Source organism: Onychostoma macrolepis, chromosome 07 (genome assembly GCF_012432095.1).
Source record: "Onychostoma macrolepis isolate SWU-2019 chromosome 07, ASM1243209v1, whole genome shotgun sequence".
NCBI lineage: Eukaryota > Metazoa > Chordata > Actinopteri > Cypriniformes > Cyprinidae > Onychostoma > Onychostoma macrolepis.
In genome coordinates this window covers 29,316,752-29,333,893 of record NC_081161.1, presented here as the reverse complement: position 1 = coordinate 29,333,893, position 17,142 = coordinate 29,316,752, and the positions used below count along the sequence as shown (strand labels likewise).

Below are 17,142 nucleotides of genomic sequence, written 5' to 3'. Positions count from 1 at the left end.
TTCAAACACTTGTGAGAGCTTCACAAGGAGAGAACTGAAGCTGGAGTCAGTGCTTCAAGAGTCACCACGCTCAGACGTCTTCAGGAAAAGGGCTACCAAGCCACTTCTGAACCAGAGACAACGTCAGAAGCATCTTACCTGGGCTGTGGAGAAAAATAACTGGACTGTTGCTCAGTGGTCCAAAGTCCTCTTTTCAGATGAAAGTAAATTTTACATTTCATTTGGAAATCAAGGTCCCAGAGTCTGAAGGAAGAGTGGAGAGGCACAGAATCCATGTTGCTTGAAGTCCAGTGTGAAGTTTCCACAGTCTGTGATGATTTGGGCTGCCATGTCATCTGCTGGTGTTGGTCCACTGTGTTTTCTGAAGTCCACAGTCAACGCAGCCATCTACCAGGAAATTTTAGAGCACTTCATGCTTCCTTCTGTTGACAAGCTTTATGGAGATGCTGATTTCATTTTCCAGCAGGACTTGGCACTGTGCCCACACTGCCAAAGGTACCAAAAGCTGGTTCAATGACCATAGTGTTACTGTGCTTGATTGGGCAGCAAACTCGCCTGACCTGAACCCCATAGAGAATCTATGGGGTATTGTCAAGAGGAAGATGAGAGACACCAGACCCAACAACGCAGAAGAGCTGAAGGCCACTATCAGAGCAACCTGGGCTCTCATAACACCTGAGCAGTGCCACAGACTGATCGAATCCATGCCACGCCGCATTGCTGCAGTAATTCAGGCAAAAGGAGCCCCAACTAAGTATTGAGTGCTGTACATGCTCATACTTTTCATTTTCATACTTTTCAGTTGGCCAAGATTTCTAAAAATCCTTTCTTTGTATTGGTCTTAAGTAATATTCTAATATTTTGAGATACTGATTTTTGACTTTCATGAGCTGTAAGCTCTAATCATCAAAATTAAAAGAAATAAACATTTGAAATATATCAGTCTGTGTGTAATGAATGAATATAATATACAAGTTTCACTTTTTGAATGGAATTAGTGAAATAAATCAACTTTTTGATGATATTCTAATTATATGACCAGCACCTGTATATTACGTAAACAAAAACTTTTATTTTGGATGCGATTAATCACGATTTAATGTTTGACAGCACTACTTTTAACATGCAAAGGGACATCTTTGACATTGGTAAGATTTTTTTAATGTTTTCAAAAGGACTCTGTTGTGTGAAGTAAGGCTACATTTATTTGATCAAAAACTCAGTAAAATTATATTTTTGTGTAATATTATTACAATTTACAATAACCATTTTCAATTTCAATATATTTTAAAATGTAATTTATTTCTGTGATGACAAAGCTGAATTTTAGTTTTGAATTTCTTTGATGAATGGAAAGTTCAAAAGAACAGCATTTGATTAAAGATATTTTTTGTTACAATGTAAAAGTCGTTACTGTCACTTCTGATAAATTTAAGGCATCCTTAAAGGGATAGTTCATTCAAACATGAAAATTCTTTCATTCTTCGTCAGCAGCCCCACACATACAGTATGCGAGACTGACACAGAAGAGAAGAAATTGTTGAATAAAGTTGTTATTTTTGCTTTCTTTGCGCACAACAAGTATTCTCGTTGCTTCACAACATTACGGTTGAACTCCTGATGTCACATGCACTATTAAGGTCCTTACGACGTTTATGGGCCTTGAACATACCAGCTGTATTGCTGTTTATGCAGGGTCAGAAAGCTCTCGGATTTCATCAAAAATATCTTAATTTGTGTTCTGAATATGAACGAAGGTTTTACAGTATGCGAGTCTTACAGTATTCGTGGTTTGGAATGACATGAGGGTGAGTAATCAATGACAATTTTCATTTTTGGGTGAACTTACCCTTTAATGAATACAAGTATTAGTTTATTTAAGAAAATCATAAACTTTTTGAACGGTGACAGACAGACACAGATTAAAGTGCATAAATCTCACACTCACATCATGAAGGGGATATGCTGAGGTGTAAGTGCCGTTGTTCAGCAGTCGTTTAATTCCGGTCTTATCTTTCTCGTTACGGTCTTCCTTGTAGTAAGGGCAGCGGGTCAGGATGTAGTACACGATCCTGTTGCGAGTGGAGGGAGGAAAAAATGTGTCCTTATCATCAATGAGGAAGAAGTCGATCTTGCTCTTGTCAAAAGGTGCAGTGAAGTAGTCCGGCTCTGGCCTCATGATGTTGTCTGGCAGCCGGAAAGGGTGAGTGAGCCACTCCAGTGGAACTTCTCGAGCTTTGGGAATATCACTCGCTTTAAAGGGCACTTTGATCTTTAGCACATCAGCATAGGTGGCCAACACTTCCCATGGAGCATGAATCTTCAGATAATACGTCTTACGGTCATCTGAGTCCTACAGGGGGATATATTTTTTGAGTGGGGAAGTGTTGTACGCGATTATCCCAAAAATATATAAATATAAATATAAATAGAATTTTTTTATATAAAGCTGTTAAAAAAAGATAAAGGTCTAAGCTTTAGAGAGAAAAATGAAATGAAATCAAATATAATAAAAGATGCATAATAGAAGTGCAACAATGAGGGGCATGTGTGTCTGTAAACCAATGAGGGGCATGTGCATGTGTGTAAACCTCACCGATTTATCTTCAGTCTCCAGCTCAAGACCAGCCTTCTCCAGGTTAGCTTCAAACTCTCTTCTTCTCTCCTGGAGGAAAAACATCAGGTGTTTTCAGCTATTCATTCATTCTTGGTCTCTTTCTTGTTTTTATCATTAATTAAGTCACCTATTCATTTAGCTTTGTATCTGGTAACAGTGTGACATTTTAGGTTCTGAGGGCTGTAAACAATCTTTGAACTGCGTCTTTAGAGAAAACTCGTATTTCCCACAAGCACCGGTGACCTATGGCTACCACATCTTATCTTATGGAACACCATCTCAAACGGGTGACTCAAGGGATATGACCTTCATTAAGCAGAGAGCCTGACCACGCATCAACCTCTGCATACAGGAGAAAACAGATCAAACAGGTTCACCGGTAAACCCTTCAGTGTTCTCAGCAATTGAACTGAATGAAGGGTCTGGCGAGAGAGAAGTGGTTGACCCCTGCTTTCATTTTATGCAATCGATGTTCAGCATTCGGTTTATTGTGCAACAGCATCAATCTGACTCTGACTCACTGTTTCTCACTGTGCCTTGTGACCCAGCAGACATCTCACCCCATCTCACCACTGCACGCCTACATACAGGTCCCCATCAGGCTATTTTTGTACACAATGAGCAATATTAAGCACCAGTCATTGTTTGATTGCTTAACAAGGCCAAGTACAGTACATTTGGAGAGAATGCACACCAATTAGAAATCCTGCATCAAAATGAATAATGGGATCATGCTTGTGGAAAACAAACAATTATTGAGAGTAGCAAAAACTGTCATGAGTTTGCATGATTAAGAAAAGCAAAAAATATAAAATTCACTTTCTGTACTTATGTCAGTTTCATATGGCTTTGAAATACCATATATACACACACACGTAAACATAACATTTTTCTGAAATATATACATGCATGTGTGTGTATTTATATATACACATAATAAATATACATATAATTTATAATACATATAAGAGCAAAGTTTAGAGCAAAAACCAAGCCATGAGGTCAAAGGAATGGCCTGCAGAGTTGAGAGACAGGATTGTGTCGAGACAGATCTGGGGAAGACTACAAAAAAATTCTGCTGTGTTGAAGGGTCACAGGAGCATTTGGCCTCCATAATCCTTAATGGATGAAGTTTGAAACAATCAGGACTCTTCCTAGATCTAGCCTCCTAACCAAACTGAGCAATTAAAGGAGAAGGATCTTGGTTAGAGAGACACTGATGGTCATTCTGGTTGAGCTCCATGATCTTATATGGAGATGGGAGAAACTTACAGAAGGACAAACATCACTGCAACACTCCACCAATCTGGGCTTGAAGGCAAAGTGACCAAACTCAAGCTTCTCCTCAGTAAAGATACATGAAGCCCTGATTGGAATTTACAAAAATACACCTAAATAACTCTCAGACTATGAAAAAAAAAAGAAGATTCTCTGGTCTGATGAAGCTCAATTCCTTATTCATGTCTGAGGGAAACCAAGCACTGCTTATCACCTGCATAATACCATCCCAACGGTGAAGCATGGTGGCGGCAGCGGCAGGGACTGGGGAGGTGATCAGAGAAGACGGAAAGCTGAATGCAGCTAAATACAGAGATATCCTTCATGAAAACCTGCTTCAGAGCGCTCAGAACCTCAGGCTGGGCTGAAAGTTCACCTTCCAACATGACAATCACCCCAGGCACACAGCCAAGACAATGCAGGAGTGGCTTAGGGACGACTCTATGAACATCCTTAAGTGGCCCAGCCAGTGCTGGGACTTGGAACCAATCAGACATCTTTGGAGAAACCTATAAATGGCTGTCCACCGATGGTCCCCAGCCAACCTGACAGAGCTTCAGATGATCTAAAGAGAAGAATGGCAAAAAAACCCAAATGCAGATGTGCAAAGCTTGTTGCATCATACCCAAAAAGACCTGAGGCTGTAATTGTTGCCAAAGTGCTTCAACTAAGTTTTGAGTTAAGGGTATGAAGACTTGTACAATGTCATTTTTTCAGTGTTTCCTTTTTAATAAATTTGCAAAGTTGTGATAAATCCGGGGTGTAGATTTATGTGGGGGAAAAAAAGTCATTTAAAGCAGTTTAACATAATGCAACATAACAAATTGTGAAAAAAAATGAAGGGGTATGAAGACTTTCTATAGGCACCATGTATGTATGTATGTATGTATGTATGTATATGTATATGTATATGTGTATATGTATATGTATATGTATGTGTATGTGTATGTGTATATATATATATATATATATATATATATATATATATATATATATATATACACACACACACACATATACATATATATACACATATACACACACACATATATACATATATACACACACACATACATACAGTGGGTATGGAAAATATTCAGACCCCCTTAAATTTTTCACTCTTTGTTATATTGCAGCATTTGCTAAAATCATTTAAGTTCATTTTTTTTTCCTCAATGTACACACAGCACCCCATATTGACAGAAAAAACACAGAATTGTTGACATTTTGCAGATTTATTAAAAAGAAAAACTGAAATATCACATGGTCCTAAGTATTCAGACCCTTTGCTGTGACACTCATATTTAACTCAGGTGCTGTCCATTTCTTCTGATCATCCTTGAGATGGTTCTACACCTTCATTTGAGTCCAGCTGTGTTTGATTATACTGATTGGACTTGATTAGGAAAGCCACACACCTGTCTATATAAGACCTTACAGCTCACAGTGCTTGTCAGAGCAAATGAGAATCATGAGGTCAAAGGAACTGCCTGAAGAGCTCAGAGACAGAATTGTGGCAAGGCACAGATCTGGCCAAGGTTACAAAAAATTCTGCTGCACTTAAGGTTCCTAAGAGCACAGTGGCCTCCATAATCCTTAAATGGAAGGCGTTTGGGACGACCAGAACCCTTCCTAGAGCTGGCCATCCGCCAAACTGAGCTATCGGGGAGAAGAGCCTTGGTGAGAGAGGTAAAGAAGAACCCAAAGATCACTGTGGCTGAGTTCCAGAGATGCAGTCGGGAGATGGGAGAAAGTTGTAGAAAGTCAACCATCACTGCAGCCCTCCACCAGTCGGGGCTTTATGGCAGAGTGGCCCGACGGAAGCCTCTCCTCAGTGCAAGACACATGAAAGCCCGCATGGAGTTTGCTAAAAACACCTGAATAAGATTCTCTGGTCTGATGAGACCAAGATAGAACTTTTGGCCTTAATTCTAAGCGGTATGTGTGGAAAACCAGGCACTGCTCATCACCTGTCCAATACAGTCCCAACAGTGAAGCATGGTGGTGGCAGCATCATGCTGTGGGTGTGTTTTTCAGCTGCAGGGACAGGACGACTGGTTGCAATCGAGGGAAAGATGAATGCGGCCAAGTACAGGGATATCCTGGACGAAAACCTTCTCCAGAGTGCTCAGGACCTCAGACTGGGCCAAGGTTTACCTTCCAACAAGACAATGACCCTAAGCACACAGCTAAAATAACGAAGGAGTGGCTTCACAACAACTCCGTGACTGTTCTTGAATGGCCCAGCCAGAGCCCTGATTTAAACCCAATTGAGCATCTCTGGAGAGACCTAAAAATGGCTGTCCACCAACGTTTACCATCCAACCTGACAGAACTGGAGAGGATCTGCAAGGAGGAATGGCAGAGGATCCCCAAATCCAGGTGTGAAAAACTTGTTGCATCTTTCCCAAAAAGACTCATGGCTGTATTAGATCAAAAGGGTGCTTCTACTAAATACTGAGCAAAGAGTCTGAATACTTAGGACCATGTGATATTTCAGTTTTTCTTTTTTAATAAATCTGCAAAAATTTCAACAATTGTGTTTTTCTGTCAATATGGGGTGTTGTGTGTAAATTAATGAGGGGAAAAAAAAAAAAAGAACTTAAATAATTTAAGCAAATGGCTGCAATATAACAAAGTGAAAAATTTAAGGGGGTCTGAATACTTTTCGTACCCACTGTATATACATATATATGAAATAAATATGAGCAAAGGCGGCTGTGAAAATAAACCTGCATTGTTTATCCTTTTGATCTTTCACTCAAAAAAATTCACAAAATTCTAACCTATCATTGAAGTAAAACAATTAAAGTGGGGAGAAAATCTCATGATGAAATAAATGGTTTTCTCCAATGAATGTTGGCCACAATTATTGGCACTCCTAGAAATTGTTATGAGTAAAATATCTCTGAAGTATATTCCCATTCATATTTACATTTTTTAGCACACCAGGGTGACTAGGAGCATGAAATTATCCAGCCATGGCTTCCTGTTCCACAGGATTATATATATATATATATATATATATATATATATATATATATGATGGCTGGATAATTTCATGTTCAATATGAATATGAATGAGAATATACTTCAGAGATATTTTACTCATAAGAATTTCTAGGGGTGCCAATAATTGTCTCCAACATGTATTTGAGAAAAACATTTATTTCATAATGGTATTTCCCCCCATTTTATATTCTTATTATCCAATGAAAGGTTAGATTTTTGTGAATTTTTTAAATAAAAGATCAACAATGCAGATTCATTTTCACAGCATTGTTTGATCATATTTACCAAGGGTGCCGATATTTTTATCCATGACTGTGTGTATACATATACACATACATACATACACACGCATGCATTAATAAAATTACTATGAAAGTTTTGAATATTAGTGGCATACCGCTTTCTTGTCTCCATCCTTGTCGTCAACGTAGGACAGGACAAAATCAATGCGCCGTACACCATCCCTGAAGTACACGGAGTCCTTGTTCGGTCCAAGCTTGTCTATCTTCAAAAGAAAAAGAGATTCAAATCAAAAACAGTCCTACTCTCATATACAACCACATGACCATGGAGATTCAGAGAGTTGACTTGTCACAATGAACAAATGAGACATGACACATGTGATCGCGATCGCGGTCTCTTATCTTTTCCAGGTGATGAAACCCTAAACAATGGTGTGAAACAGTAAGTGGAAGTGATGCTCATGAATTGTACTACATAAATCACTGTAGTGCTCAGGGTAGTGAACGTAGGACAAGAAATTTACTGCCGAGTAAAACATCATCCCACTAGCACTGCAGAAATAGCATCATGACAGCGTGAGAGGCTCCAGGAAGAGCTGCAGCGAGATGTGCAGAGAAAACCACAGGTACGGTATGAAGAGAACGGTTCTCCAGACAGTGTGAAATCAACACACACACAAAGCTTCAGTATCTAAATGGGGACATTCCATAGACATCTGCTGTTTTTATGTACAGCTAGTTTAAAATACTATAACCTAACAGAAAAACGTTTGCCTTTGTAAAATTGTCTAAAAAATAACTTTAACAAAAAATTGTACAAATGAGGAGGTCTCAAAAATATGGTTAAGACAGACAGGCATACACAGACAGACAAAAAAAAGATTAGTGATGTACAAATATGAATGAATAAAAACATTAAATTACAAGTGTGGTAATATTATGGCACCTTTCTGAAATTGTTTTAAACTAAGAATTCTGACAAACTTTTTATTCATATTTGATTATATTTATAAAATTTGATATATTATTAAAAAAAAAAAAAAACACTCCAGCCATCCCAGACACACACACAAAAAAACAGATACCAAAACCGCTGTCATTAATAAAATTATGCAAATTGAGTATAACAATACCTCAGAAAACTGAGGAAACCTGAGATGATTAATACTAGTGCAACATCGAATGTCACATTTGTGCAAACATGCCTTTGAAGTATGTTAGCAAGAGGTGTTGTTTTTCACTTTTGCGAGACATACACATACCTTACATCATGCATAAAACTCCCACAAGCACGGAGGAGCAGAAAATACCAACTGTACCTTCAAATATGCTTTTCCAGACAGTAACACAAGCCAAAAGAGATAAGTCACAAAAACGCTTGCCTGCTTGGCACGTCTTTCTAAATAAGGCCATTCAGAGACTGAACCAGGGAAAGGCATTAAACTAATAAAGTGGAGGCACTGTGCCATTTGTGAAGGCATTTTATTGCGTTCTACTAATTAAATGTGAGAGAGCTGACAGGAGCACTTATTTCCAAACAGGTACTTTGTTAATCAGCACTTCTAGTCAGGTGGGACCTTTGTATGCCGCTCTGTTAGGAAAAGACACGGAGGATTATTGATCACTATTGATGTCAAAATGACAATCACAGACTTCCAAACAATCTATAAAGCAACAACAAATCACCAAAACCATTTCGCCTACAAGGATTCTTAAGAATATCTAGCTATACAGTTTCATATTATCTTATATCTGCACTCATACAAATTCATCTCTATTAAGCTGCATATTTCAAACACTAAACATTAGGGCCATCATATCAAGGCCAAGTAGATGAGAAAGCACTGGTCTTGTTGGTGCAAACAAAGCACTGCGTGTCGGTGTAGTCCAGTCTCAATGTGTTCAATATCAATCAAATAAAATAATAAATAAAATAAATTTATAATATTGACTAAATACACCATGTTAGTTTATAACAAAAATATGTTATTGTGATAAACATTATTGATGTAGCAGTTAGTACTGAAAAAAAATTTATGTTCAGCCCTAAAAGTTTAATGTTTGACGTCATTTAAAGAACAATTAATTCACTTAAAGCAAACTCTAAGAAAGTCAGCAACAATCTCTCCCAGGTACTGACCATGAATGGTTTATCCACACCTCAGTTTGATCCGTTATAACTTTCATAAAGTGCTCCAGTGGTGAGAGCATTTATAAAATGTCCATGTTGCAAGCAGTGTTAGCAAATGCTAACTGTGAGCAGCACACTCTCTCACACAGAGACCTCTGATAAGAGCGGGTCACTCCCCCTTACTGCAGACAACTCGGGGACACATGCCTTTGCCTGGAGACTCTCCTGTGATGATCTGGTTTATACTGTTTTGGGATGGAGATCACAGTGCTGCTCATTGTAATACGTCATCATTTAATACAAATGCAGAGATACAGCTTCAACTCTGGATGCCCCCTCATTAAACTGAAATCACAACCTCGCAGTTAGACTTTTTTTTTTTTATTGTTTTTATCTGCATCCAAGTTTAGTGAGATAATGAAACAAAAATGTACCATTACATCTAGCTTGCCAAAACACTCCTTTATTGCTGAATGCACTAAGATGAAGAAAGTATCATTAGCAAAGTGCAACAAGCAAGAGAAAAAGAGCAAAGGCATACTGTAATCTATTGATGCTTGCTTATATGGTTCAGCCCTCTACATTGCAAGGCAAGGCAAGGCTCTGGGCGAATAAATGATGTGTAATATTAGCCACTGGCTAATAATTTCTCAGAATTTACTCGCCAGTGTGTGAGTTGGAGGCCAAGTATAAGTTTTGCTCAGATATATTTTCACTCGCCGAATACATTGCACAACGCACCTGTATAGGAACTAATGCGCAAACGACAATCTCATTGGCTGGCGCTCACCTACTATCGTCCCTGTTTTGATTTCGGCAAATCAGTTCGAACGAATGCACACAGCCTGATTAATATTCATGAATCCAGCAGCTCGTTAATCCTTAGTGCGTTTTATGTTGTTCTTATTAATAGAATTCGTAGTATTATTGTTATTACCTTGTCAGTTTTATTGTTTAGTTTTTCCCCCATTTTTTTACAGAAACACTGAATGACCAAAAAAAGCACCACCACCAGTCCTAAATTCAGTTAAAATTACTAATATGCATTCATATATGGTTAGCCAGTTTTAATTCTAATTACTGAAGTTCTATCATTAAATAATACTTGATTATCATATTATAATGCTTGACTGACTCAAAGACTATAGAACACCCAAGACGTGTCACTCATATAGTTTTGAATGGGGAAAAATGCAACGCTCCATAGAGTGGTGGAACTATGATGTTACTTTGTAGGCAAAAACCCAGAGCGAGTTAGCATTTTAGCACTTCCGGTTCCATCGTCCCAGAGTCAATGGGTTTTTTGAATGGGATTTTGGTTAAATCCCTAAAATAAGGTCCGTGGTTCACACAGGCTCAAGATACTTTCACGTTTTATTCTATGACATAAAACACACCAGTCACACCACACTCGTGATTTTTTTTTAAACTGTTACATTTCTTTAAAAAGACGGTTGCTTACAAGTTGCTAAATGGGACTACAGGCGCTGTCAGAGACATTCAATGTCATCACGCCAAACAGTTTATCAATTTATAGTATTTTCCAATCGTAGTATAATTTGTAATACAATTAATTGTAGAATAACCAATTAATAGTTTCCCGCTTTTTATATTGTTGTTCGACTATGTTTTTTTGCTTTGCCCCGAAAAGTCTTCGGATGGAGCTCATTTTATCGCTTGCTGATGCGAGATTCTGGGTTCGTACCATAAGATAAACTCGTATTATGATTATTACATGTAAACACCACATTTACCGGCTTTACGTGGTGAAAGTGAAACTTTAATGATGCATAGTGCTTAAAGCCACGTTAAAATGAAATGTTTACGGCCACATGAAGCTGTTAGAAAGTATTTTCTAGAAACAAGGATAAAATAACATTGTGTATCCACCCTAACAAAACGATAGCTGAAATGTGGTACTTTATTCACTAAAATAAGTTTAATCTTACCATATCCAAAAACTCGCTCACTCTGCTGTTATTTAATAGATTAAATGCACTATAATTTTATTGAATAGTACGTGGGGATATGTTTTTAATTCAAATATTCATATTACTCGACATATTACTTATTTATTGACATTTAATGCACCTTATTTCGAAATGTACTGAAATACGTGCTTTCAAATGTCCTTTAGTTAAGATTATTTCATTTATTCACTATACTATTTATTACTACTGTCTCATTTCAGTTTGGCTCTAGTTTTGTATTTATTCCAGTTTATATGAAACGGTTCATATAGTGTGGAATAAAATTCATATATAGGAGTAAATCCTTTTCACTGAATGTTAAAAATAAGTTTGAGAAAGTTGTCGGGAGCGTGCAGGTGGTGACGTTGAAAGCGAGCGACCGTGGTGCTGTAGTTCGTTATATTATTATAAGTTATATTATTTTGTGAAGATTATCTTGATTGACAAAACGTTTAAGTTTCATGAAATATGATTTAACACAGAGCTTATTTTTTGCAATAATCCAAAAGCCTATGGAAAAATCCTATTGGCTTTTTGTCGAAATAACCAGTTTCATGCTAACAGCCGTGACGTCATAGTTCCCCCACTCTATATGGCCGCTCAAACGCAGGAAGCCTCGCCTTCTGAATGAAGCAGCCAATCAGTAAAGTCAGCGCTATAGAAACTAGAAATTATAGAAACAGTCAGCGCTCTGAGACATGCGCTGAGGACTGCGCATGCGCACTGGCTGATCTGAAAAATAAGCTTATTATAACGCTATTAGAGCAAAAGAAACAACATTTATGATATAGTTGTTGACAGACTTCTTTGGTGATTTCAAATATGAAATTTAATCGTAAGCTTATTGAACAGTTTTGGAGAATTTGATGTTTCCCCATTCAAAGAGATAGGAGCTGCACTTGCATGCCTGAGAGGCGTTTCAAAGACGGCTGATATGTCACGGACCCAGATAAACCCCGCCCTCTGGAACATGTAAGGAAGGGGGCGAGGCCATGCTGTGCTGCTTTAGAGAAGAGGAAGAGAAAACTAGGGGTGCACGTAAAAATCTATTCATATATGAATCGCGATTCTGTCTTCTAACGATTCTAATGCATTCACATGTTTCAAAATCAATGTTCTAAAACAGCCGTTCTTAATACTGTTCCTCGCGTCGCCCTGCTCTGCATCTCTCTCTCTCTCTCTCTCTCATTCAGATCGTCAGATCAGCTCCAACAAACTGTTCCAATTATACATTTTCACATAGCAATGAGAAGCGTTATACATGGACGCGTGTGCGGTTGCCGTACTGTATTAAAGCTTTAATCAGAATAAAACTGTATATTAAAAGCTAACATAAGCAGTAGCATAATAACAGCGTATCTAAAAGTATGAGACAACAAACAAACAAACAAACATACCATTAAGAGCCGTGCTTGCACAGGTTTTGCGCGATCCTCTTCACTAATATCCTCTGCGTCTCAATAGGGCTCAAATTGAGAAGCAATATAGACGACGCCATTGTTTACAATACAACCGGAGCACATGCCGCTGAGCTGAGGGGCAGGACATTTAGACGCACGCTCGGCGGTTAAGTGAATCACAATACACTGAGCCAGCTAACCAATCAGAGCCCATCATGTGTTTCTGAGGGAGGGGCTTCATAAAAACAGGAAATAATCGAGGCGTTTGTCAGAGAAGGGACAGAGCGGTGTGGAATAAAGGTAAATTATATGAAAAATAATGCGTTTTCAAAAAAACGAAGCATGAACACATGTTAGACTGCACCCCATAAACACAATCAAGCCTAGAAAAAAAACAGTCAACCACCCCTTTAAAGAGACACATGTTAAGAGTGCACTTTCAGATATTTAAAAAAAAAAAAAGTTGTGCCATTTTACAATTGAATCGCCAATGGCTATTATCACCTTTATAATAAACATTAACATTTTCTTAACATATGCAAGTTTGAATATATTCAGATTTCAGTCATTGAAAAAAACAGGTCAAGAAAAGTCATGAAACCTAATGCCAACTTAAAAATCATATAAACTTCATGATTATTTCTAGATAGATTTAATAGATATATAGATTTAATTATGTTCCATTTCAAAAATCTCCCTTATAGTAAAAAAACATTTTGCAAGCCATAATAAAGTTTGATTTGTAGGTGAAATTATTTTGAGTTGGTTCTTTTCAATTAATTATTCAAAATCATTCAAAAATGGTTTTTAAACATTTTTCTTCAGTAACCACAAATGTCCTTTTTGTTCACAAATTCATTCATCAAAAAAAGTGGGAACCACTGATCTATAATAGATATATATATACACATACATAGATCAGTGGTGGGAACTTTTATGTTGCTTTTGGTGAGCATTATAAATGTGTACTAGTGGGAGAAAGCCAATCCATCTGACCTGTCTTCAAGAACTATACTTAGACATTTACAACTTCAAATTGGCCCGACAAAAGCTTTACAACAGTGATGTGAACATTCGCCAGTATTTTAGAGCAGTAGGGAGACCTCATGGTCTGAGTATATTCACACATTTAAACTACCACAACCTCAGAATGTGACCTATTTACCGCATTACAAACTACCACACTCACAGCAGTAATCTGACGATAATATCTGACATCTTACCTCACGGTGACCAGGCAGCTGTGTCCCTCGGTCAGAGATGGAGTTAATGCTGCCATTATTACCTGCAAAAGACACAAAGGAAATGACATCAGCATACATCAAAACCACAAATGCGATGTAGTCTACAGGAAACATGCCTACCTAGAAGAACTCATGCTCTTCAACACTCTATAAGCTTGTCACTAGGGCAGTACCCTTAAAGAGACAATTTTGCACCTTACTTAACCCTAAAAGGTTCAAAGCAGTACCTTAAAGGTAAACAATTCTACTCTTTAGTACTAATATGCACGTTTCTACTCTTAAAAGTCTTGCCTTTAAGAGTACAGCCCTAGTGACAAGCTGTTATACCCTTAAAAGGTACGACTATTGCACATTTGCACAGGCAGTGTATGAAAACAGGAAATATTTGGTTACGTAAAAATAGGTCTTTTTCAGTACAGTCGTTCCTGCCCACATACTGCAGCTCATAGACCAAAGGTGGGCAGTATTAATGTGAACTACAGACTAGGGGTATTCAAATGACAGCTAAATTGATTCATCCCACTGTGCTTCAAGAGGCATATTACATTTTCAGAATTTTTATTTATTTTTCTTTGCTGAACAGAAGCTCCAACTTAAATACACTCAGTGTTTTAGAGTGTTCGATTTTATAGCTGCTGAAGTGAAATGTCACACAACACATCATTTGATCAGCAGTACATGTCATTTCTGTCTTTGCTGCACGTTTGCTCTCTGCCCCACACACTTTGGTAGACATTCCATTGGTTAGTCAGGCAACAACTTTAATGCTGAGCAGCCAACTTTGTGGGATAAAAGCACTTCCTGTGGGGAACAGTCAGGTGGAGTGTTCTCTTTTTATACCAGGATACACACAACACATATTGCCTGGCTAATATCCCAATTAGTGAGCAGTCTAATGCTGCCAGTCAAATCAGAGACAGTTAACACTGAAAACTAGTGCAAGTAAATATATGTTCCATCATGAACAGATTAGATTACAGTCTCAGACTGGTTGTTCTGTTAATTCAATTGTGGTTTATTAAATTTTGATTTGTCAATTATGCTGCGTCATTCTAATAATAAATTGTTTTGGAACAACACTGATATCAATTTATACAACAAAAGCACAAAGCAACACAGCATTTCTGATAAAAGTAGCTGTAAACATACACTCATATCCAGCCTTACAGCACAGGCATGAATCTTGACAAACCGACAAACTGAAGGTTACAGCTATGAGGGAATGGAATGAAATAATGGACAAGGGCATCAACATTTCCTTAAACATCGCTAGCACTTGGAGCAAGGTTCACATTTCCAAATATGTGGCGCCACAGACAAGCAGACATGTCACAATGTGATCTCTGAGATGCTGTTGAAGCATAATAAAATGCTGAATAATAATTAATATGAAGCAGAAACACAGGAAAAGATGAAAAACAGCAAAGTAGAGGACAGACAGACAAGCAGCACAAGTAGTTCTGTCCGTACCTGCCTGAAAGGTCCTCCGGTAGCCCGTCAAAACAGCACAGCCATCTTAACCCATGAGATAGATGAACAGGAGTGTAAAGATGGAAGTAAGATTTTAAAATCACACCAGCAACTTATTCTACATGTATTTCTCTATGGGGAAAATAACACGTGCCATGGGTAACGTTAACACTTAAACTAGAGCTGGGAGATATACCAGTTCACACAGTTACATAATCAGTATGACTTTTTTTAAAAACGTACAAGTGCCTAAGCAAGGTAGACGGCTCTGACTGTCTTCAGAAAAGTTTAGATGGTTTTTTTCTTTTCGTTTTGACTCCATATAATGCATATTTAAATAGTTACATAAGAGCAGCATTGCTTTGTTTACAGCGGTAACCAAGGAAACAGTAGCTATGTTTCCATCCACCTATTTTTACGCGCATTTTGGAACGGCAACAACATAAACAAACGTTACTTTTGTGGCCCTAACTTAACTTCCGGTAGACAACCAAATAGAATCAGTAACAACAGCTAAATCCCTCAAGAGTAGATTAGACGGACTGAGATGCAGCGATAACACTTGGACGGACTTATTAAAAATGCAAATTCATTCTCTGCCAGCAGGAGGCGCTTTAAAGCAGGAGAACTAGATATTTTTAAACGTGCTTTACGTGCTCATGTTTATTCAACAAAGCCTTTTGGAAAATCGGTCAGTTTTGATATTGTGGCGGGTAGCCACAAATAAATAAAATGTATGGGAAACACATCCCACAGCACAACAACCTGAGCCCAACTCCATTATTCATAACTTTAACTGCGTTTGTAGCCGGCGCCACTAACAAGACCGATAAACAAACACAGACCGGAAGTTAACTTCGGGCCAGGCTCGTGCGCCCGATGAAACCGTCTATAGCAAAAACAAAACAACACTTGATAGAAATGCCAAGATGCTCATAAATTCTAAAAATACGCATAAAACAAACAAACAAACAACAACAAAAAAAACTTATGCGCTCAACTGAGTCGGATGAATTTCTTATCTGGTAAGAAAACATGCGCATAAACTACCATGGAAACAGTTTTACCAAATAAATTCCTTAATACTAGGGATGCTCCGATCGATCGGCCGGAGATCGGTATCAGCCGATAATCCCATTTTCTATCGGGACTCATACATGTGGCCGATCGCAATTTGATTACATCAACGCGTGACGACGTAAGGTTCCTCAAATCTTTCCCTGGAGGGCCAATCTGCTGCAGAGTTTCTAATGATTTTCTAATGATCTTGGTGTGTTTGATTAGGGTTAGAGCTAAACTCTGGAGTGGGCCAGATTTGAGGATGCCTGACGTGTGTGATGCTTGGATAAGCTGCAGTCATCGCCGGTGTGGAAATGCTATGAAGTTTCGAGAAACAATGAAAAATTCGCTATATGTGGTGTATGTTTTGCATGATGATGAATGGACGGTTCATTTTTAACAGCAGATTCAGTGACCTTAGAGCTGATCTGCGCATCACTGCACACATCTGCGGAGCGCAGGCTTTACGCGGCCGCTCTGAACATTTATTTATAAAAAATATCTTATTTGGCCATATTAGCCTACTCGATAGCATTAACAGAGGCTTTACTCCTTTCAAACTTTATCTGACATGTCACTGTTCCTGTCACTGCAACTTCCCGATCAGGCGAACACACACACACACACACACAAATGAAATGGTCTGTCTAATGAAAATTTTGTTTTTTTTAAATGTAGTTAATATTGCATCATTTATGATTTATTTTATCCACCCGCAA

The 17,142-nt window shown here is 38.0% G+C and overlaps 1 protein-coding gene across 4 annotated transcripts in view; it reads right to left on the bottom strand.

The window, feature by feature from the left end:
- Positions 1–17,142, bottom strand: part of ano5b (anoctamin 5b) — a 35,985-nt gene that overhangs the window by 11,037 nt on the left and 7,806 nt on the right. The window contains exons 1-6 of one of the 4 annotated variants that reach the window (XM_058782377.1): positions 16,432–16,937; positions 15,365–15,409; positions 13,874–13,935; positions 7,305–7,412; positions 2,597–2,665; positions 1,949–2,353 (exon numbers count right to left, since the gene is read on the bottom strand). In XM_058782377.1, coding sequence (XP_058638360.1) covers positions 1,949–2,353; positions 2,597–2,665; positions 7,305–7,412; positions 13,874–13,935; positions 15,365–15,409; positions 16,432–16,519 — 777 coding nt within the window. In that variant the 5' untranslated portion in view covers positions 16,520–16,937. Of the gene's footprint in view, positions 1–1,948; positions 2,354–2,596; positions 2,666–7,304; positions 7,413–13,873; positions 13,936–15,364; positions 15,410–15,607; positions 16,301–16,431; positions 16,938–17,142 lie in introns of those variants that run through there. The other 3 variants (XM_058782376.1, XM_058782378.1, XM_058782379.1) reach the window with 3 other exon arrangements.